Raw genomic sequence first — 22,870 nt, 5'->3', positions numbered from 1 at the left:
TTTATGGTACTAAGTTATAGAATGGGAAAATGCAAAAGGGGGAAGGGAAGGGAAAAGAGGGGAATATATCCTGCACTCTAATCAAGTCGGAGGCTAACAATGAAAGGAAAATAGCTCCTACAGTTTCTCAAGAACAGGAGAATGAGTGGGGAAAAGAGTAGAGAGGAAATTTTGTTTCAGTAGTGAAAGGGGAATATTCTATAAAGAGAGATGAGCGTATATATAGAGAGAGTGACAGACAGACAGACAGACTCTGCAGGAAATTTGTTCTTAGACCATTTATCCTGTGTCAAGAGAAGAATCAAAACTTCTAAAGGGTAGCTGAACTCAGAATGGCCTGGTCCCAGGGGAGATATTTTCAGGCAAATAGGGGGAAAATTACCAAGTGGAGGAGAAAGTTCAATAATGAACTGTACTCCCAAAGACAAAAGAAAATTCCAACATGGAACGAAATCCCATCTCCTGAAAGAAATGGTGTTTTCAAGAATGAGGCACAGCAGAAAAAAAAGAGAAACCATGGGCAAGACTTACAAGGCATTAGCAAACTGTTTAGGAAGAACCCAAAATAGATATCCCAAAACTTTTAATTAGGCCATTGACCTAAGAATAAAGTTCTATAATATATAATAATGAAGAAAATGAGGGAAATAAATCCTTAGAAAAAGACAAAAATAAATACTTTAAATTAATGAAGGAAAATAAGTTGAAAGGGAGAAGAGGAAGGGGGTTGTACTTAACTGAGATTTAAAAATGGGAGGAGAATTAATTAGATATTAATAAGAAATAAAACAATAAGAAAAACTAAAATTAAGAAAAAGTGTAAGAAATGGGGAAAAGGGGTAGTGACTTGAGAGGAAGGAGAAGAGAGCCAGAAGAAATGGGGTTGCCTTAAAAAGATTAAGCTTGGGGGTAGCTGGGTAGCTCCATGGATTGAGAGCCAGTTCTAGAGACAGGAGGTCCTAGGTTCAAATCTAGCCTCAGATACTTCCTAGCTATGTGACCCTGGGCAAGTCACTTAACCCCCCATTGCCTGGCCCTTTCCACTTTTCTATCTTAAAACGAATTGGTCCTAAGGTGGAAGATAAAAGTTTAAAAAAAAAAAAAGATTAAACTTAAATAATTGAAGAGATACAGTGCTGTGTTAACAGCCTAGGGAGGTGTGGGGGAGGGGTCCTTATTTAGAAAAAGGGTCAATATTTAAGATAAAAGAGAGGAAATAGAAGTCTAACTAAAATTATTAATTTGAATAAATTAAACAGTCCAATAAGATGAAATAAAGTGACAGACTAGATAAAAGAACAAAACCCTACAATCTATTGCTTACAGGAAACACATTTTAAGAGGAAATACACAGAATATAAATGACGGACTGGAAAAGGGGCTGTATCAAGTGAATAAAAAAAAAAAAAAGAATTGCAATCATACTATCAAGACAAAGCTAAAACATTCAAAACCATAAAGGGGATTTTTTTAAAAAGGAAAACTATAGTAAGCTGAAAAGAACCATAGACAACAAACTAATATATATTAAATTTATATACTCCAGCTTGTAGAAAGTGTTCATTTTAGTCTAATTTCTGACAATCTCCTTTCACATTTTCCCAGTAGTTTTTATCAAATAAGATGGTCGTACCCTAGGTAATTTGTTTTCCATCTTATAAAATACTGGTTTATTGAATATCATTGTTTCTAATTCTCCTTTGCCTAGTCTTTTCAAATGATCTGCCTCTTTTTTTTAACTAATACAAGATGATTTTGATGACTGCTACTTTATAATATAGTTTAAGGTATAGGAATTGAGAGAAATGACCACCCACTCAAAAGAATCTTGAAACTCAGCCATAATGTGGCAAAGGCTATTTTATTTCATCCTTTGAAAAATGAGCACTCAGAAGAAGCCAATGTTATAGCCAGCAAGCAAGTACAAAGTAAGGAAGCCTGCAGGATCTTTTTATCCTAGTCCCTAAAGGCAAATCAGTCCTTCCACTTGTTCACCATTGGCCAGTTACTAGAGAGTTGCAAGATGAAGCTGTGTGCAATTTAATGTGCCTGGTTACCTTAATTATCCATATGAGTTTAAACCAGTCATAATGAAAGAAATTTCACTTGTTAGCCTTCTAAAGGAATAACCTATCATCATGTTCCTTGTCATGATGTGTATGTGGGGGAAAGGAGCTTAAGCTAGGAATATGAAACTTAACTTGTTTTGATTGAAAGGCTCCCTGATACCTTCTTAGTGATTCATTGAGAGGAGTCCACCATCTTACTGAGCTTCATCTCTCACAGGAATACTATTCACTCCTTTTTTCTAAATGAATTTTTGTTATTTTAACAAGTTCTATAAGATATAGAACTTTAAATATTTTGATTAGTTTAGCGTTAAAAAATGTAGATTAATTTTGGTGATAGTCTTTTTTCATTGTATTGGCATAGCCCAATCATGAACACTGCATATTCTTCCATCTATTTTCCATCTATTACTTTATTTCTGTAAGCAATACTTTGTAATTGAATCTGTATATGTATTATGGGTGTTTTAGAAAGTAGATCCCCAGATAATTTATGTATTTTGAAGTTAATTCAGAATGGGATATTTTAAGGAAATGGGAGTATAGAAAATGGAGTAGTTTAGAGTGATGATGAAGGGACAATGGAAAGAACACTAGCTTAGGAATCAGAGAATCTGAGTTCAAATCCTAACTTTGATACTACCTGTGTGACCTAGTCATATAATCTTACCATGTTTCAGTTTCCCGCTGTGTATAATGAAGGATTAAACTAGATGATCAGCCAAGTACCTTCCAGTGTGACTCTATGTGATTTTTATGAAGATATGCAGTATCTCATTTCTAATGGGTAACTAAGGTTGGGGAATTCAAGAAGTCGGGATTTTAACAAAAGTCATCAATATTTGTGTAGAAGTCGCCAAGGATGATATTGGGATAAATTATAGAAAAAGACTGTTCCGATGAGGAACTGAATAAGGAGAAGATAGAAGTGTCCTAAAAAATAAGAAGAAAGATGAGGAAACTCTTCTACCTTGGTGACTTCTGTACCAATCCCACTCTCCATCAGACTGCTTGACTATCCTCTTTTTTCCCCAGAGCAGTTGGGGTGGGGGTGTTCCCAGATTTATTGGAAAGAAGACATAAATAAATATTAAACAGCTCTTCTTGGTGTTTTGAATTTCATTCTAACTGTGGGTCAAGAATTTGAAAATTGGACAAACTTCCAAAGTCCAGGAATTTCAACTTTTCTTTGGTATAAAGATCCATTTCATTGATCTCCTGCTCCAAAGCAGAGACCTCAGGAACATAATTATCCCCCTTTTTCAATAGAGATATCTCTCATAGCATCTCTCTGGGTTCCTTTCATCAGATGAGTAATATATCCCGTGATCTTGTTGTGAACTCCTTGTTGCATATTACGGTAGTCTCCTTACACATGCACTTTTGGGTATAGAAGTCTTTGCCCAGGCAGGGGTCATTTTTTTATAATGGTCCATACTCCTTTCTTCATAATCTCATTCCAAATTTGACCCGCATTGTCTTCTGAGGGGTGAAGGGTGCCTTAACTATACTTTAAAGAAAATAAAGTTGTGCCATAATAAAAAAAAAAGCAGAAATAATGACCTGGAAATATTGAAAAGCAAGAAATAATATGAATTCCTCTCAATTCCAGAAGTTGTGGAAAGTGTGAAAGAATGGCCTTTCTCAGAGAGAGTCGTAAGAGAATGATATATTGGCAAGTCAAGTTTCAGTTAAGATAAGGAATTGGAATTAATCTTATAGAATAAGTGAAAAGTTCAAGTTGGAGTATTTATTCAAAACAGGAAAAAGGGTCCTCTAGTAGTAGGGGCTGTAGTAGAAGGATAGTTTGAGTAAAGAGTGTCTGTGGAAAGGTAAAAGTAAAAGAAGATAACAGTAGAGCATGTTTTGTAAATAGGTCAATCAGTTGAGCAATAATGTTCTCAATCATCTTGTCTTAAGAAGTTTTTGTTTATACATGTAACTACGATCTGTTAACCAAAGGACAGAATTGTTGAAAGTTGTTCAAGAAGAAAAAAAAAGCTAAATGATTTTCAAAACAAAGGAACAATCATTGTGTCTGCTTTAAAAAGGGGTCGGAAGATAGGTGTTTCTTGTTGATTCTCATGCTTACAGTTTTAAGGTAATCAAAAGGTAATAAACCTATGTACCTAATTTTTAATAATCTTAAATGATAATTGCATTAATTTTTAAAAATAAGAAGAGCTAATTCTTTCATATAAAAGTCATTTTTGACATTCAGTATTTTCAGTTTTGTTTTCCCTAGGCTTTCTTTTATTTAAAGCAGTTTAACCTTAATTAAGTTCATGGTTAAAATATCTGTTTGGTCTTTGGAAAGCTATGTTTCCTTAAATTTAATGAAATATGTTTGGCTATTGCCTCATCCTCAAACAATAATTAACTAAAATTAAATGGCATGACCAGCATATGTGAAAATGTCATTGAAAGGGAAAGAATTATTAGGAATTGTTTTAACTTTTAATGTTTTGTGCATGGAAAAGAAGAAATGTAGCAGAAACTTTAAAAAGCAAAATAGATAGCTTTCCTCAATGCTTTGATATGTTTCTAATCTCTTTTAGAGAAAAGAGACTTAAGGAATTACCGTAGAATTTATTATTCAAACATGTATCCTGGGATGAATTCCCATTACATTTCTAGACTTCTGCATTGGATTTTTCCCGGACCAGACAGGATGAACTAGTCCTAAAAACAGTTTTTCTTAATATTATGATATGATTTACATATTGTTTATGTTATACCTTAAAACTGAAAATATATGAAGCAGAAACATTTACTGTCACTTAAGAAAATCTTCTAGCTTCTGCTCCCAATATAATTTACATGGGCCATAAAACTGTGCATACTCTTTGTCCCAGAAATACCACCATTGGTCTGTATCCCAAAGAGATTAAAGATAGGAGAAAAGAAACTTACAAAAAATATGTATACAAAAATATTTATAGCAGCCCTTTTTGTAGAGGCAAAGAACTGGAAACTGAAGCAATGTCCATCATTTAGGGAGTGGCTGAACAAGTTGTGATATGTTTGTAATGGAATACTGTTGTGCCATAAGAAATGACAAACAAGATGATCATGAAACAACCTACAAAGATATATGAAGTGATGCATAGTGAAGTGAGCAGAACCAGGCGAACATCATACACAGTAATAATAAGAATGTATGATGATCAACCGTGAATGACTTAACTATTATCAACAAGGTAGAGATCTACTACTACTTCAAGGAACTCGTGACCAAAGAAGGAACAGACAGAATCCAAATGCACATTGAAACATGTCATTCTTTTTATTTCCTCCACGAATTTTTGTCTAATGTTAAGCAATATATGTCTTGTTTCACAACATGACAAAGAGGGAAGTATGTATTACATAATATATGTACAACCTATATCATATCACCTGTATCCTTGGGGAGAGGGAAGGAATAGGAGGAAGAGAACATGGATTGCGAAATGTAATAAAATGATTATTAAAAATTGTATCACATGTAATCTTGTGGAAAATAATAATTTTAAAAATAATTTACATTTGATTAGTTTCAATGAGCAATGCCTTGTTGAACTATTAAAGGTTTGAAACATTTAACGTGCTTTGTGAAGCTGCTTGTACTACTAGAAAAATGACACAGAAAGACACCCATTATGATTTTTCTTATTCTTTTATTTTTAATCATCAAAAATGTAAGCAGGAAATCTATGGAAATAATTATTGAAGAGATACTTTGTCGTCATTCACACTTAGTGGTAGCTGAACTGTTCATCATCTTATTTTCTTTTCCAGGTCTATTTACAGCTTTAGAAAGTGCTCTGCTATTTTGACTCCTGTTAGAACACTTAGATACTTAGGAAATCAATTCCGTAACAGTCATAATTTATTCTATTCTGAAATAAGCATGACTGATGGAGCTTTTTCAAGCAGCTGAACTGGTTACTTTATTATGTTTCTGTGAGTAGTATAAGAATAGAAAAATCTAAAAAAACTAGCCTCAATAAAAGGTGGTTTGGTCATCATTGAGATACATAAGTAGACATCTTTAAGTATGAAGGGCAAAATATGTGCAAACTTGAAATTGTACTTTATGAAACTAGCCAGCTGGAAAGCATGTCAAATTTATGTTTAGAGTAGTTAATTTATGAGCATGATAATCTTTTGGAATAGGAATATGATAGGGAGTGCCAGTATTTTGAGTCATTTATACTATCAGTAGATATTGCAAGACCAAACAACTAAAAAAAACTGTGTGCTCTGACCCTCAGATCAAAAATATTGTTTCTGAGAATTAATTTTAAAAAAAAGATTTTCTTTCTGAGTGTTTTACTAAACATGCTGAATGAAACTTTCCTTTGTAGTAATTTTGAACAACGAAGCAGAATATATAGAGAATGTTCTTCATTAAATGATTATTGCATGGATCTGTGTGATTCTTATCCATTTGTCTTTTTGATTTATTCTTTTTTAGAAAATTTCACTGTGTTATACATGTATAACTCAGTGGAATTGCTTGTCAGCACCAAGAGGGGGGAAGGAAAAGGGGTAGAAAAATCATGAATCATGTAACCATGGAAAAATATTCTAAATATATATATACTTAAAAAAAGAAAATTTCCTTGTATACCTGGGATATTATCCCAGTATGAATGCTTGAATAATAAATTCTAAACAGTCTTAATATAGATAGAGAACTCTGCAGTAGCCTAAGACCTCCCTTGCTGACAAATACCTAAGGCTTCTATGTTCTTAGGGATCTCATCAAAGTCAGTCTCTGAGGTGATTCATGGAATGGAGGATGACATACTTATTCATTCTTTTCTGTATGAAATACCATTATAGAATCATAGACTCAGAATTGGAAGAGATTTCAACAGTTATCTAGTTCAGCCTCTATCCAAACAAAGATTCCTTCTATAACCAACATGTCCCTGAAATACATTGCTGGATGATCTCCATTATAGGGAACCCACTGGTTTCTTTTCATAGCTCTGATTTTTTTTAACCAGACTTGTGATTTCATGAGTATAAGGAGCAAACTCTTTCTATAAACTGGTCAACACCTTAACACCTTTTTACAATTTATAATCTTAGAGATTTCCTTGAACTTTCCTTTAACTTGCCCAAGGTCACACAGCTAATATGCACCAAAACTCCAAGCCTTTCAGCTCTAATCCCTAATATGCCAAAATGTGCATTTTGCCACTCTTACCTATTGTTTATAAGGCTGCCTTCTAGAACCGGGCAGAATAAATCTAAGTTTTTTTCCATATGATGGACTCACAGGTATTTAAGGACAACTATCTTCTATGCACAGAGTTCTCTTCTTTTCCAGGATAAATATCCCAAACCTTCTAGATGATCCCTCTATATATGTTATAGTTTCCCAGTCTCCTTATCATCCTTTGGATACTATTCATTTTTTTAATTCCCTTCCTATGATGTGTTACTGAGAACTGGATGCTGTGCTCCAGAAGGTGATTTGACCAGGACAGAATTTTTAGCAGGACTATCAACTTCAACATTCTGGATGTTGTGCTTCTATTAATGTTGGCTAAAATAGTGTTCTCTTCTTTGGCTGGTGTGTCACACTGTTAACTCATATTGAATCTAAAGTCAGCAAATTACTAGACAATCTCAGAGAAAAATTATCCCATTCTGCCATAGATTTTTTAGCTTCTGGTTACTGGTAATAAGTAAATGTCATTATGACAAGCATTTAGGCCTCAGTAATTTTGTGTTTCGTTGGTACTTGCTTCAGTGTGTCCCTAAAAGGGGAATCTATTTCTTGAGTCTTTAGGTTTTATGTTTTTTGTCTTTTTTTTTATTAAGTAAACCATTCTTCCCTACTAGAGAGTCTAATTAGCCTGTTTTTCTGTTTTTCTGTTTTTGTAGATGATGCCCATCATGCACATAAATGTCTTCAAAGCCAAATTTCTCCTTTAGAAATATTTTTTAAATTATCCTTACCTTTGTGAATTCTTCCTTTTAACTTGGCACTATCCTTACCCTTTTCAAGTTTGTTTTAAGTCAAATCCTATTTTATGTATATTTTCTACTTGCCCTTTTTTCTACTTTGAATAGGATCTGTGTTCAAGTTATACTTTTGATCTTTTACTACTTTGTATGACCTTGGGTAAGTCTCTTAAACTCTGGGTCTCATTTCCTCAAAAATTACATGAAATAAAGAGTTTGGATCAGATGTATCTTAGGTCCCTTCCAAGTCCAGATCCATAATCTTTTGATACCTTGTGTAGTTACCTTTGGAATTTATCAAAATGAATTAAAATTGTCATCAGCCTTTCCAAAGGAGCCCATTTATGGCTTAATTTTTAGAATAAAGAACAGCTGAGTTCCAATTAGTACAAATGATGGCTTCCTTAAAGCAACTGGTTGTGTTATAATTTGCAGTATTCAAAGTTATAATTTTGTAAAATATGGTAATTGGTTCCAGGCCAATAGAAATATGCCATGTAAATTCAAATAATACTACAGCTTTTGGGAAATTCATTGTTTCCATTAATTGGGAACTAATTGTACATGTAGATATATTTTTATAAGTCAGGAACTATTTTTCCATAATTAAAATCAGAAATTCTTACCTGTTATATTCAAACCATCCATGAAAAGCTAGGTATTCCATTCTACTGGCTACCAATGTACTTGAATCGATTATTAATTTATGAAATAGGGACAGGCATACTCTCAGTTCTTTGGGTACTTTTGGAACTGGCAATAGGAAATGGAGTAGCAATCACTTTAATTAAGCAGAAGTACAGAGACAAGCAGCAAAAAGAAGTACAAAGACAGATGGCGTGGAGTAGAGAGTGTTACTCATGAAACCATGTATTAGAGTTAGAAACACTAGGCAGTTGAACCCAGTGGTGATGGAAGAGTACTTGGGATGAGGAAGGAAGGAATTTGAGATCTCGTTTATATTAGGTTTTTCAGGGAAACAGATTAATTCCTATTTGTGCTACTTTGGACTCATTCACTTACATGTGCAAATTATTTCAAAGTTGTTAGATTACTATCTCAAAATTATCAGCACCATTTGGTGATCCCCTGGACTTTACTATAGAGGTATGGAATTTGTCTGGGATTTACATATCATAGAGCCAAAAGGTCCTGACAGCAAATCCTGGATAGCTTTCCCTTTGCAACCTTATTTCCTGTTTTTGTCCATTTATATTGACTATTTATAAACTTATTGGTACTCACTGGGATGGAAAAAGAGGGTCAGGAAGACTAGAATAAGATACAGTTTTTATACATATAAAAACATATCAGCATGTAGCGGATAGACTACTGTCCTTTCAATGAGGAACATCTACAAATGAATCCTGCCTCATATGAGCTTTGTAAAGCACTTAACTTTTTGAAGAATAGTTTTCCTTGTGATGATATTAGCAACTAACCTCATAAGGGTTGTGGGATGATCAAATGAAATAAGTATGTAAAGCACTTTGCAAATCTTAAAATTCCATATAAATAATGAACTATTATTATTTTCTGTCAGCCTCATTATTTTCATTTACCTTAATCTTAAAGAACCATAAAACTAAGAATTATTGTTACAGTTCCCAAATCTATATCTCCATAGCCAGCTTCCATTTTTGAACTCTAGTCCTAGACTTTTATTTACATGTTTATTTACATGTTCTGTGTCTAGATCAGTGATGGACAAACTATGTCCCATGGGCCATATGTGGCCTCCTGCAATGTTCTATCCAGCCTTGAGACATTATTCCTAATCTGACGAATACAATGAGTAGGATACAGTACAATGAAACTTTGAAAGAGTTGCCTTAAAAACAGACTGACAAATAAGCACTTCCTTTCCTTTGGCCCCCTCTTTAAAAAGTTTGCCCATCACTGCCCTAGATGATATCTTCAACACCTCAAGTTTTCTCTGTCTAAAACTGAACTACCCATCTACCTCCCCCAAAAAACACTATACTTTGCCTTAATATTGCTGTTTCTGTTGATGACATTACCATCTTCTTTGTCATCTAGGTTCAGAAGTTTAGTTATCTTTCATTCTTTTCTCCTCACCACAATTAACCATTTACCAAGTCCTGCCAATACCACCTCTACAACATATCCTATATCTACTCCTTCCTTTTCATTTTTACTACAACTGCTATAGATCAGGCTCTCGTTTTATATTTTGAACTTTCTATTTTTCAAATAAATTTATAACTTTTGTTTTCATATTACCTAAATTTCTCCCATTATCCCTTCCTTTTGGTCTTTCCTGAGAGCCATCTCCTAAGAGGAAGAATATTTTTTAAAGAAAGAAAAAGGGGAAGGGGAAAAGGCAAAAAGTCTGACAATGTTCCAAACCTTTGGACTTCCCATGACTGCAGGATATCTTCTCATACCTCCCCCATTGTTCTTTATAATTCTTCAACTCTGACTTTGAGTTGTTATATGGTGGTTATTCTTTCCATTTGTATTGTTATAGTCATTGTGTATATTGCCTGAACTATTTTAATAGCTCCCTAGTGAACTTATTGCACTAGGCTCACTCCTTTTCAGTCTGTCCTTCCCCAGTGCTGCCAGAATATTTTTTATTGTTTGACCTTGATCCTACAACTCTTTTATTAAAAATCTTTCTATATCTTCCCATTGAGTAAGTATTGTTCTTTGTTCAGCCATTCAAGACTCTAACAATCTGAAAAAAAAGCATAGATAGCATGTTCATCAAATTTGTAGATGGCATCACATTGAATGGGATAGATAACTAACACACTGGATAACAGAGTCAGGCCCCAAAAAGATCTTGAAATGCTTAGAGCATTGGACTAAACCTAGTCATTTTAAATTCAGTAAGGATAAATGTCAGGTCTTACACTGAGATGCAAAAAATCAACTTCAGAAATATGTGATCAGGAAGTCATAATTAGATATTATTTTGTCTGAAAAATATCAGGGATTATCTTAATGGATGTTATGTTCAACATGAATCATCAGTATAACATGCCAGTCAAAAAGCTAATATAATCTTGAGCTACATTAAACAAATCCAAGTAAAAAGAGATTATTGTCCTTCTGTATTTTTCAAAGCTCATCTAGGGCATTGTGTTTAGTTTGGGGTTTTTTTTAACCTTTGCTTTTTGTCTTAGGTTTAATACTATATATCACTTCCAAGGCAGAAGAGCAATAAAGGCTAAACATTTGGAGTTAAATGACTTGCTTGGGGTCACACAGCTAGAAGGTATCTGAGGTCACATTTGAACCCAGGACCTCCTATCTCCAGGTCTGACTATTCACTCAGCCACCTTGCTGCCCTTATGCTACAGTTTTTAAGAGTTATATCAATAAACTAATGAGTGTCCTGAAATGGGCAACCAGGATGATGAAAGGTCTTGAGTCCCTAACATATCAGCCTTAGTCAGAGGAACTATAAATTTTTAGTTTATCAAAAAGAAAACTCAGTGGGAGGGGAGTCCTGATAGCTGTGGTCATATATCTGAAGAGCTCTGAGTGGGGTGAGAATAGATTTGTCTATTTGACTCCAAAGGTCAGAATTAGAAGCAATGAGTTGAAGTTGCAAAAAGACAAATTTAAATTCGACTTCAGAAGACTTTCTGACAATAGCAGCCATCCAGAAGTGAAGGAGCTTGTGCTAAGGATGCTCTTTCCCTCTTCAGAGGTCTTCATGCATATGAGAAGAGGGATTTCCTTTGAGAACAGTTTGGATCAGAAAGCTATTCTGCTCCCTTTCCCCCCTTATTCTGGATCCTGTCCTATGTTCTATTTCCCTGATCCCCATCACTTAACAGTAATAATATTTGTAACTGACATTTAAATTGTCTTATTTCTAAATTCTTTCCAAAACAATTTATGTACCTCATCTTATTTGATCTTCACAGGCATTATTATTCCTAAGTCATAGATGAGGAGACTGAGTTTCTCAGAAGTTAAGTGACTTACCTGTGGTTACAAAGCTAGTATGGGTCAGGAAGCAGAATCTGGCCTCAAGTTTCTCCTGACTCAACTTCAACAATTTTCCCCATATACCATGAACCTACTCACCAGCCCCTTTTCTCATTCTTCCAACTTCCAATTCTGTGACTTTGCTTATGTTGTCTCCCATTTCTAGAACTGATTCTCATCACCTATTCTTGTTTTGAAATCCCTCCCTTACTTCAAGGCCCAAATCAGTTCAACCTTCTTTGTGAAGCCTTCCTTCCCTTTCCACTCCCTACACGAATGATGGTGAGCCTATGGCACATGTGCCAAACAGGGCACACAGAGCCTTCTCTGTGGGCATGCCTGCAGTCGCCCACCTGAGGGGCTTGGGGAGGAGCTACTCCCTTCCCCCTCTCCATGCACCTGAGGATATTCCTCACTTCCTCCACCCCTCTGCCTAACAGCCAATGGGAACACTTGCTCCCTCCCCTATCGGGGTGGGGGGCAAGTTGGGGAAGGGAGGGCAGGGCATGGCACTCAGTCTTGGAAGGGGAGAGAACTGGCACTCTGTCTCTAAAAGATTCGCCATCACTGCCCCACACCAATCAGCTAAAAAGTGTTTTCACTTTCCTCAAATTTCCCCAATATTCTTTGGTACCTTTTCACAGAATTTCTAACAGTGTAGAGCCAGGCCTCAAGACAGAAGATACTGGGTTCAAATCTGGCCTTAGATGCTTCCTAGCTGTGTGATCCTGGGCAAGTCATTTAATCCCCATTGCCTAGCCATTAGCTTTCCTCTGCATTGGAACAAATACATAATATAGATTCTAAGATGGAAGGTAAGGATTAAAAAAAAACAAACAGCTAAGTGCAAAACAGAAAGTCAACTGTCCATAGTTCACTTTGCAGTGTTTAGTAAATATTTTTGGAGGAACTAAAGCACATACTCTTATCTATACATATATTTCCATGTAAGTGAATATTTTATTTAATAGTAAAATCACATTCTCAAAGTGGCAATATATATATATATTTTTCATTTAAGTTGACTTGGCTCCCTTTCTTTTGGGTCTCCCTAACCACTCTGTCCCTTTCAGATACAGAGAATTACAACTCAGTTCAGAAAGCAAAGTGGCTGAATTTCTTCATCAGAGTAAATTAAAATCTTTTGAAAGTGAGCGTGCTCAACTTGTACAAGAAGAAACAGCAAGAAACCTCACACAATGTCAATTGGAATGTGACAAATATCAGAAAAAATTAGAGGTATGTACATTTTATGTACATGTTCTGTTGGATAAAGTTTATGTAAGAGTATCATTTAAAATTAATCTCTTATCAAATTAATACTGTGAATTCACATTAATTTAAACTACATGAATATAGAATTTATGACAGTTAAGGTGAATTGAACTAAAGTTTACAAACTTTACTTAAAAATCTAGCTTCTTAAGAAAATTAGTCATGTAAACAAGACTGTAGAGTTTCTCTATTCAAGGGGACTATTTTAAAAGTTTTCATTAGTACTTCTTTACATATAAAATGCTAACCATAATTTACTTTTTTTCTTTAAACCCTTACCTTCCGTCTTGGAGACAATACTGTGTATTGGCTCCAAGGCAGAAGAGTGGTAAGGGCAGGCAATGGGGGTCAAGTGACTTGCCCAGAGTCACACAGCTGGGAAGTGTCTGAGGTCGGATTTGAACCTAGGACCTCCCGTCTCTAGCCCTGACTCTCAATCCACTGAGCTACCCAGCTGTCCCCCATAATTTACTTTTAACTGTTTAGAATAGCACGTCCAACAAATAGGACAGTAATCTTAATAACTGACATTTGTAGAAGGCTTATTATTGATAGAGCCCTGCAGGCATTATCTCATTAAGCCTCTTGAACCTACTGGAAAGTTAGGATTTCAGGGATTATTATTTCCCTTTTTCCAATGAGGAATTTGAGATGCTGAGAGATTAAGAGACTTGCCTGGTTTTATGTGTCCCATAAGTAGCAAGACACTCCATAGACAAATTTGGTTAAGACAGTATTTATGCTTATTTGCTTAGAAGAGTATTACTCAAATAAATAAAACTCTTTTTAAAAGTAATTTAAACTTTTAACTAATTAAGACTAACCTTACCTTCAATAAGTACAGATTAATGCTTATATTACTTAACTGGTCAATTTTTCAGGTACTTCATGCTTTTTTATTTGATGCTATCTTAAGTTTATATTACATGGGTAAACTTAATTCTAAGCCTTGTTTTTCTCATTTGTAATTGAATCAATTCATCAACAAACATTTATTAAAGACCTTCTATATGCCATGCACTCTGGATAAAAAGTAAACAACTCTTCCTATGAAGGAGCTTATATTCTATTTTAATAAACATATATATGTATATACATATACTTATATATTTCCTTAAATGTTTATGTAAATAAGTACATATATTATACATAAGTGTGTATAGTATTATGTGTATACATGTTTGTGCATATGTGTATATGTGTGTAAGTACAAGAAAATATTAGGATTAATTAAGCCATAGGACTCATGAGGACCATTTGGGGTAATTGGGATCTTTGCAGCTAAGGACAGGGTAAAGAATAGTGGGTGAGGTTTCTTTAAGGCCAGACAGAATCTCGGGAAGGGGGCCTGTTAGAATTCTGGGTAGTGAGAGTCAGTTGGTTTTCCAAATGCCGACCTGCACAGCAGGGGGTCTCCAGGAGGTGTTTTTTTTTTTTCTTTAGGAAAAAATGCTAGTGTTTCTGTTTCCTGGAAAACTGAAAAACCCAGTGGCAGGTGAAGGAGGAGATAAAATTTCTGGAATAAGTTTGTGGAGGAAATCAACAGAAAAGAGAAAGAGAGAGGCAGTTTTTCCTCCGTGTGTCAGCTGAGACGGCCAAGTCATTTTGAAGCCTGCTTAGGCCACAAAGCCTAGCTAAGCCCGGAAAGGCTGGAAGTTGGCAGAAAATGAATAACCAAAATGATTTAAAGCTGAAAGAGATGTAAGTAGACAGTAAACTTACTTATATGAGGAAGAGAGAGGCAGTTTTTTCCCCTCTGTGTGACTACAGAGTGGGTAGGGCCTTTGAGGCCTACCAAAAGTCCAAAAGCCTGACTAGGCCGAGAAAATACTGGGAGTTGGAGAAGTGATCTGAAGGGATAAAAGGAGGCAGTGACATACAGATAGATAGATAGATAGATAGATAGATAGATAGATAGATAGATAGATAGATAGATAGATAGATAGATAGAGATAGATAGAGATATAGAGATAGATAGAGATATAGAGATAGATAGAGATATAGATAGATAGATAATAGGTTTTATTTTTTATATATATATGGATAATTATTAGACTAGGTTATTGAGCATAGATTCTGGGGATTTAGTTCAGTGATAAGGAGTTGTAAGTTAGGCTCAGGAAAGCCTGAGCAAGAAGCAAATTCTTGCAAACTAGAGGAAAATGGGCAAAATCTTAGCCCCCTTTTAGGTTTAGGGATCCTAATCCTCAACCTTCATTACTTTTCCTTACCTTTCCTCAAACATTTTCCAATATTTATTAAATAGAGGTTTTTTTACATCTTTCTCCAGCAGCATTGTGCAGGCCCAAACAGTTACACGGAGTTCCCCCCACTTAACATTTCTATATTAACATTCCTGACTGTTCTTATTTGCAACATTCTTGGTGGTAGATCACAATTAACAATAGTTGAATACAAGGTAGCTAGGGAGGGACTGTCATACCTGCCCCCACTCCTACCTCACAAGGTTATTACAAAGATTAAATTAAATAATTTATGTGAAAATATTGTGAAAATCATCGAGTACTCTACAAATTAAGCATGCATTTTTGTCCTTTGTAGAAAATGTTCTGAAGTGTATTTTTAATGACCAAAATATATCTATTAATTTATGTAATCTACTGAAGTATATCTGCTTATTAGAACTAGCTGTACAAGAGGAATATGAATAAATTATACTGTGTAATTTGAGGCTACTCAGAATTTCTGTCTCTCACCTACACATCTAAAATTGAACTTATTATCTTCCAAAAAAAACCTACCCATTCTCCCAGGGTAACACAAGATAAAGTTATATTGTACTCTTTTCTCTCCCTTAGACTCCACATCCAGCATTGAACAGTGTTGTCAGTGCTTTGAAAAGATCTCAACCTCAATTTCTTTCTGTCTGCTCATAATGTTACTACCCTCGTTTAGGCCTCATTACTCCTACCTAGCCAATTAATAGTTTCCTTTAAGTCTCTGTTTTCTACAATTCATTCTAAATAAACCTGCCAAAATAATCATTCAAATGAATGGCTTTAATCTTGTCACTCTCTGTGCCCAAAAATATTTAGTGGTAACCCATAGAATAAAATACATATGCCTCAGTATGGCACACAATCAGTAGTATTCTGGCCTTCTTTCACACTATTCCCCTTTCATGTACTCTGTGTTCTAGTCAGATTGGACCACTACCTGTTCTTGAGCTAACCGTGCCATCTTACAATTATATGCATCTACCTGGAACACATTTCCATCTGTTGAAATACTTCCCTTCCTTTAAGATCCATCTCAAGTGCCACCTCTTTCCTGAAATCTTTCCTAATCCTTGCAGCTAAAAGCTCTCTTTTCAAGGTAACTGTAGTCAGTCTCTTTTATCTTTAGCACTTTCTACCTTTAATTCTTTTTTTTTTTAACATAGATTCTGTTGGAGTAGCTAGTGATACTGTGGATAGCACACCAGACTTGGAGTCAGGAAGACCTGAGTTCAAATTTGTCCTCAGATACCTTCTTATAGTATAACCCTGAGCAAGTCTCTTAACCCATTTGATTTAGATCCCCTTATTTATTTAGATTTAGCTTAACATTCCCAAACCCTTTATCCTCTTTCCTTGTTCCTAACCCTTATAGATAGCAAATAAATCCTGTTTCAGTTCAATCAAAGAAGACTGGTGTTCCTTTCCTAATTTGTGTATCATCTATAGCTGATTTAGGGAAGGGATTTATAAACCACAGTCAGAATAGTGTTTATCCAACGAGGATATCTATACCAGTCCAAACTAACCCTTTATCATCAAATCCAACCCCAAGCCAGGGCTAGAGGAGTTGTTAAACCCCATTAGGTTCCTGATTTGGGTGCTGTTGTAGAGGTAGAGGCTTGGCTAAGCTTATCTTCATAAGCCCTGGATTATTGCCACATTGGGTAACCACCTGGCAAACACTTCACTCACTAGCCCAGATTCATCCAGTACCTGTGATTCCAGTGCCTACTTGGCAGACTCAGTCAACAGAGCCTGTGAGGCCCAAGTGAGGCTTAGCAGCCTTCTTAATACCAACCTGCCTCCAATTTACCAGCAACACTATCCATGACATAATAGAGGTTCTTGCCTTGAAATGGGTTGGGACTGTTTGATTTTTGATGTCTTCTCCAATTATGTCATGCTTTGATTTTGTATAAACTGTGTTTGGAGTGCTCAGGAAAGCCTTGTTTACTGTGTCTTTAGTAGTAGCATATAGACTTCATTCCTCATTAAATGATAAATATCAAGAATAACCCAGATCACACAACATTCCCAAAGAAAGGGAAACTCAGACACAACGGCATCATACCAGCCAAAACACATCTGCAATCAAGAAAGGCTTCCAGGAACTAAGAGGACATCCATCAATTGGCATATGGATGAATAGATTATGGCATATGAATGTAATGTGCTGAAAGAAGTGATGAAGGTAATGAAACCTAAATGAAACTTCCCAGAAAAACCTGAGAAGAGTGATATGAACTGATGAGTGAAGCATGCAGAACCAAGAGAACAATTTATAACATTATAAAAATTAACAATTTTTGAAAGACTTGAGAACTCTGATCAATGCAAATGATCAACTATGATTCTAGAAACGTGTTGGTGAAGAATGTTACTCTTCTCAGGGAGAATTGATGGACTAAATGCAAAATGAAAATACTTTTTTAACATGACCAGTATAAAAGTGAATTTTTTTAAATTTAACTATTCATAACAAAGGTTCTTTTCTTCCTTCCTCTATTCAAAAGGGTATGATAGCAAGGAGATAAAATAAATGCTTATTAATTGAAAAATAAACTTTAAATTTTTTAAAAAGATTCCTAGAGATCCCAAACAGTACAGCCGGGCTCTTCCCAAATCCCAGGAACATATCTAGATTATGACGAATATTCACAAGCAAATATCTGCCCAAAATCTCTCTGCAGAGTTATCTCACCTGTTAGCTAGTAGCAATAGATCCTCTTCTTCTTCCTCAAATCTCCCAAACTCAACATTTCCCTCATACCTTTATAATAGCAACACAGTAAATCAGCTGTCTCACCTGACTTAGCATTGACTCTCCTTTTTCAAACTTTGCTTCTAATCCTGGCCTTTTTTCAAAGTGCTCCTTTGCATCTAATCCTAGCCATCACACTTACAAAATAATTTCTGGATGTTTATATATTAAGAGTTTTTTAACATGAAATTATATTGTAAATTCTATAGGTAATAATTCTATATTGTAAATTCTATAAAGGCTAAAGCAAATATACTTCCCCATTTATCTTTTTGCTAAATATGGAGTTTTGTGTATCATGATTGCTTAAATTGAGTTTCACCTATGTTTTATTTAAACATTAATTTGACTAGCTCATTGAAAAATAAAGAAAACTCTATAAGGACTATGTATATTAAACAGCTCAGTTATTTAAAATGTCTGATAAGCAGAAAGATCCTGCCTCTTAGAGCTAAATATAGCAATGTCCCTCCATCAAGAAGTTTGAAGCCCACAGGCAGGCATGAGGTGGTAGAAAGAGCAGTAGATTTGAAAGGAAAGGATCTTGGTTTGAATCCTAACTCTTCCCTCTAACACCATTTCCCTTTCTTGGTCTTAATTCTTTCATTTGTTAAATTGAGGGGTTTAGAATATATTACCTCCCACAGTTCTTTCTAGCTCCAAATTTATAATGCTTACATCTGTCACATGGTACATCCTAAAGATCATAAATCTTGATGAGTCACAACTGATTTATACCTGTTTGTTTGGGTTTTAATGGTCTGTAGTGGCAGTTTTCTTAAAATCCATGAGATGACTCATTTTTTAAAAATGTTCAACAATCCTGGCAAAATATTATATGCTTTCCACTTTATAAAGATAGGAGTATGGATTGATTTTTCATTAGGAAACCATAGTGGTTACTGATTTTTAAAAAAATACATATTTGTGTGTATATATATATATACATATATGTATATATATATAATATGCCTTAGTCGTATGAATAGATTTATTGTCATTGAAATAACAATACTGATTCCACAAGTCACACAGAAAAAGCAGTCTCATTACTTAAAATCCATTCACCTTACGTAGAGGTTAACCTAAAGGATCTCTAGGGTCTATGACTAATGGGCAGTTCCTAATTTTGACCATTTTATATTTCCCTTCTCCCTTCACTGCCTAAAATCTGGAACACATATCTTATTACTTTTACCTACTCATTCAGTGATTTCTCCAAATATCTGAATAGATGAAGGTGGTAATATGAGCAGTCAGCATATGCACAGTGAGTCAGAGATGGGTTTAAGAGTCATTCACTGTGATTACATTGAGTCTAAAATCAGGGACATTATTTGAACAATTGAATTCCAGATACAGCCTAAAAACCTACACTTAAGTGTAAGCCTTAACTGAAATAAAAAGAGTGCCCTGTCTTTCTGTGACATTGGTTTTTTGTTATGTTCTAAAAACATGAAATAGTGCAGATAAAATTAAAAATTTGGATCAAACCTTTGTTTAGTATTCAGAGGTGTTTATAAAGGAAAAATGATTATTTTTTTTAAGATTTTACTTTTATGTCCAAACTTTAGTTCCTTTGAGGCATTTTTTTTAGCAATGGGGAAAGGTTCTATTTAAAAGCAATATGTATCACCAAAAAGTTTTTGAATTTTTATCAATTAAATCCTATTTTCTCATTGGCTTGTATGTACAACTTTGTTGGTTTGGTTTTTTTTTACTTCTGATTAACCTCAAATTGGTGATGCTTACTAATATATGTTTAAATTTTCTCTACCATTTAGACTCTGTCAATACTTAAATCCATTGAAAGCAAAAAATTTCTGTGCCCTAGGAAAAACTGATATTTGGAATAAACTTCTCCCAAAGGATCTAGGCATTGAGTCACTTCAAGTAAATTTTTATAAATCAAACAAATAAGCCTCACAGTATAGGGGATGGATCCCAAAAAGTCACTCTTGTGTCAAGTAAGAAACCAAGAATTGGCTCCAAAACTACTTCCAAGACTACCAAAAGAACACTCAGTCATAGAGTCATTCTACATCAGTATTGAGAGCCTACTTTTACAAGTGCCTGGGATAATACAAAGACCAAGAGAAAATATGACCAACTTTCAGGCAACTAGATGTGTATATAGGAATATCTTCCATGTTTTGTTCAATTGTCAAGCTAGAGGTCCTCTGCTATATCCAAGTTTGTAGAATAACCTACTAAGAAATGAATTTTTGAAATTATGTCACCAAGATTAATATAACTTTTTTTTTATTTTTATTTTTATTATTTTTAAACCCTTAACTTCTGTGTATTGACTTATAGGTGGAAGAGTGGTAAGGGTAGGCAATGGGGGTCAAGTGACTTGCCCAGGGTCACACAGCTGGGAAGTGTCTGAGGCCGGATTTGAACCTAGGACCTCCCGTCTCTAGGCCTGGCTCTCAATCCACTGAGCTACCCAGATGCCCCCTTAATATAACTTTTAAAGAAACAAACCTTATTACACTTAAAATTGAATGAAACCATTGAGCAGTGACAAAATGTACTTAAGAATGAATCAGTCATAGGGTGCTTGGTAGCACAGTGGATAGAGTGCCTGGCATGGATTCAAATCTGGCCTAGACACATCTTAGTTGTGTGACCTTGTGTAAGTCATTTAATTCTGATTACCTAGCCCTTGTTATTCTTTTGTATATTATGTTGAAATTAATTAACTGTAAATAGTTACAAATAATTTAATGCATTTTATTAATGATCAGTTACTTGAATAAGTCATTCATTTTCTATAAAGGATTGATCACTTCCTTTTTCCCTTACCTAGCCTCTATTATCATATTTCTAAGATAAAAAAATTTTTTCTACACATTTCATGTAGTATGAAAGCACTATTTCTTCAAAACTTATAGATCATAGATTTGTTTGAAAATGTTTTGCTTTCTAACTGTGGCCTAGCCCTGGGTAATAGACACTCAGAGCCTGAATTTTCCTGAAACACTTCCCTCATTCCTTTCACCTTTCAAAAAGAGTCAAATACTGAGGCAAATTCATCTCAGCATTGAAAAGGAAGGGTAAGTCAAGGGAGGATTTGGGGAGGAAAACTAAGTATGCCGGACTTTGCCAGACCTAAAGAAAAAGAGACATCAACATAGCTGAAGCTAGTCATGTCCTTCCAGAGAAATACTCATCACAAAGAACTAGGCCTCTATCCCTATATCCATCCACCTACCTGAAAAGTCCAAGATGGCCTTGCTGTCCAGACTTAGGGATGTGCCCATGATCAAAAGGGAGAAAGTTATAAAGTTAGTAATGGAGCAGTACCCTTATCCCCCAATCCTAATACCCAAAGACTGAAACACTAAAATATTTCAAAAGAAAAATACTCATTTGAAAAAACCTAGATAAAAAAACAGATAAGCTAAAAGGAAGAAGTTCTAAGGGAAATGCTTATCAACAGGAGGTTGACTACTGGGAGATAAATTTTGGAACCATAGCAATTCGTAAAAGAGACAAAAATATAAAATGACCCTCAGTCATGTATGACTCCTTTTGCCTTCTCAGTAGATTGGCAGAAATGTATTGAGTGCGTTAATAATCGAACATATATGCATTATAAGCATTCATTTAATTTTTTTGGCAATCTTAATGTGCAATCTTTGTCCATCTGACAATTGGCATACTAACCTTATTATAAATAAAACTAGAAGGCAAAAGCTATAGATGGAAAGATAGATCCAGGTTCACCTGAAAGAAGCAATTAAAAAGAGTTGATGGGAGTAGATTTTATCATGTGCCCTTAAAAATATCATTTGATTGAACCTTGGGCATCTTGCCTTTTAGGTGTAAAAAAAAAAAAACCTAAAATGAAAATAATTGCAACATATACATCTGTTTCAAAGGATGAAGAAATAAGAAATTTTATAAAGAACTTACAAGATCTCTAAGTAATATGTCTTTGATACTATATATGACTTCAACTTTAAAAGTTGAACTAGGATAAGGCATACAAAATATTTTGTTTTGATAATTTAATTTTAAAAATTTAAATTTTAAATTTAATTTTTTAAAATATTAAAAGAGAAAGCCAAATTGTCAGTATCAAAAACAAAAAGGATGAATTCAACACCAATGAAGAAAAAATAAAAAACAATTTTAGCTTGTACAGTTCAATACCAATAAATTATAACTAAGCAAACAGGATGAATATTTACAAAAATACAAATTTCCCAGATTAATAGAAGAAATAATACTTAACCCCATCTTAGAAAAAGAAATTGAACAAACTATCAATGAGCTCCCTAAGAAAAAATCCCCGGCATCAGATAAATTCACAAGTAAATTCTACAAACACTTAAACGTCAATTACTTCAAATACTATATAACTCTTTGGGGAAATAGGCAAAGAAGAAGCCCTGCCAATTTCCTTTCACAACATAAATATGGTGCCAATACCTAAACCAGGAAGGGCAAAAAAAAAAAAAAAAACTCTAGACCAATTTCTTTAATGAATATTGATTCAAAAAAAATTTTTTTAATACTAACATGGAGATTATAGCAATGTATCACAAAGATATAACATTATGACCAGGTCAGATTTATACCAAGAA

The 22,870-nt window shown here is 34.6% G+C and overlaps 1 protein-coding gene across 1 annotated transcript in view; it reads left to right on the top strand.

The window, feature by feature from the left end:
- PIBF1 (progesterone immunomodulatory binding factor 1) overlaps positions 1 to 22,870 on the top strand; it is a 320,388-nt gene that overhangs the window by 137,940 nt on the left and 159,578 nt on the right. Inside the window, exon 11 of the mRNA XM_044670598.1 lies at positions 13,073 to 13,238. Within this exon, the coding sequence (XP_044526533.1) occupies positions 13,073 to 13,238 (166 nt within the window). The remainder of the gene's footprint in view (positions 1 to 13,072; positions 13,239 to 22,870) is intronic.

The sequence above is a fragment of the Gracilinanus agilis genome, chromosome 3, assembly GCF_016433145.1.
Source record: "Gracilinanus agilis isolate LMUSP501 chromosome 3, AgileGrace, whole genome shotgun sequence".
NCBI classification, from domain to species: Eukaryota; Metazoa; Chordata; class Mammalia; order Didelphimorphia; family Didelphidae; genus Gracilinanus; species Gracilinanus agilis.
The sequence above is the reverse complement of the archived record's forward strand: the minus strand, read 5'-3'. Positions and strand labels throughout refer to the sequence as shown.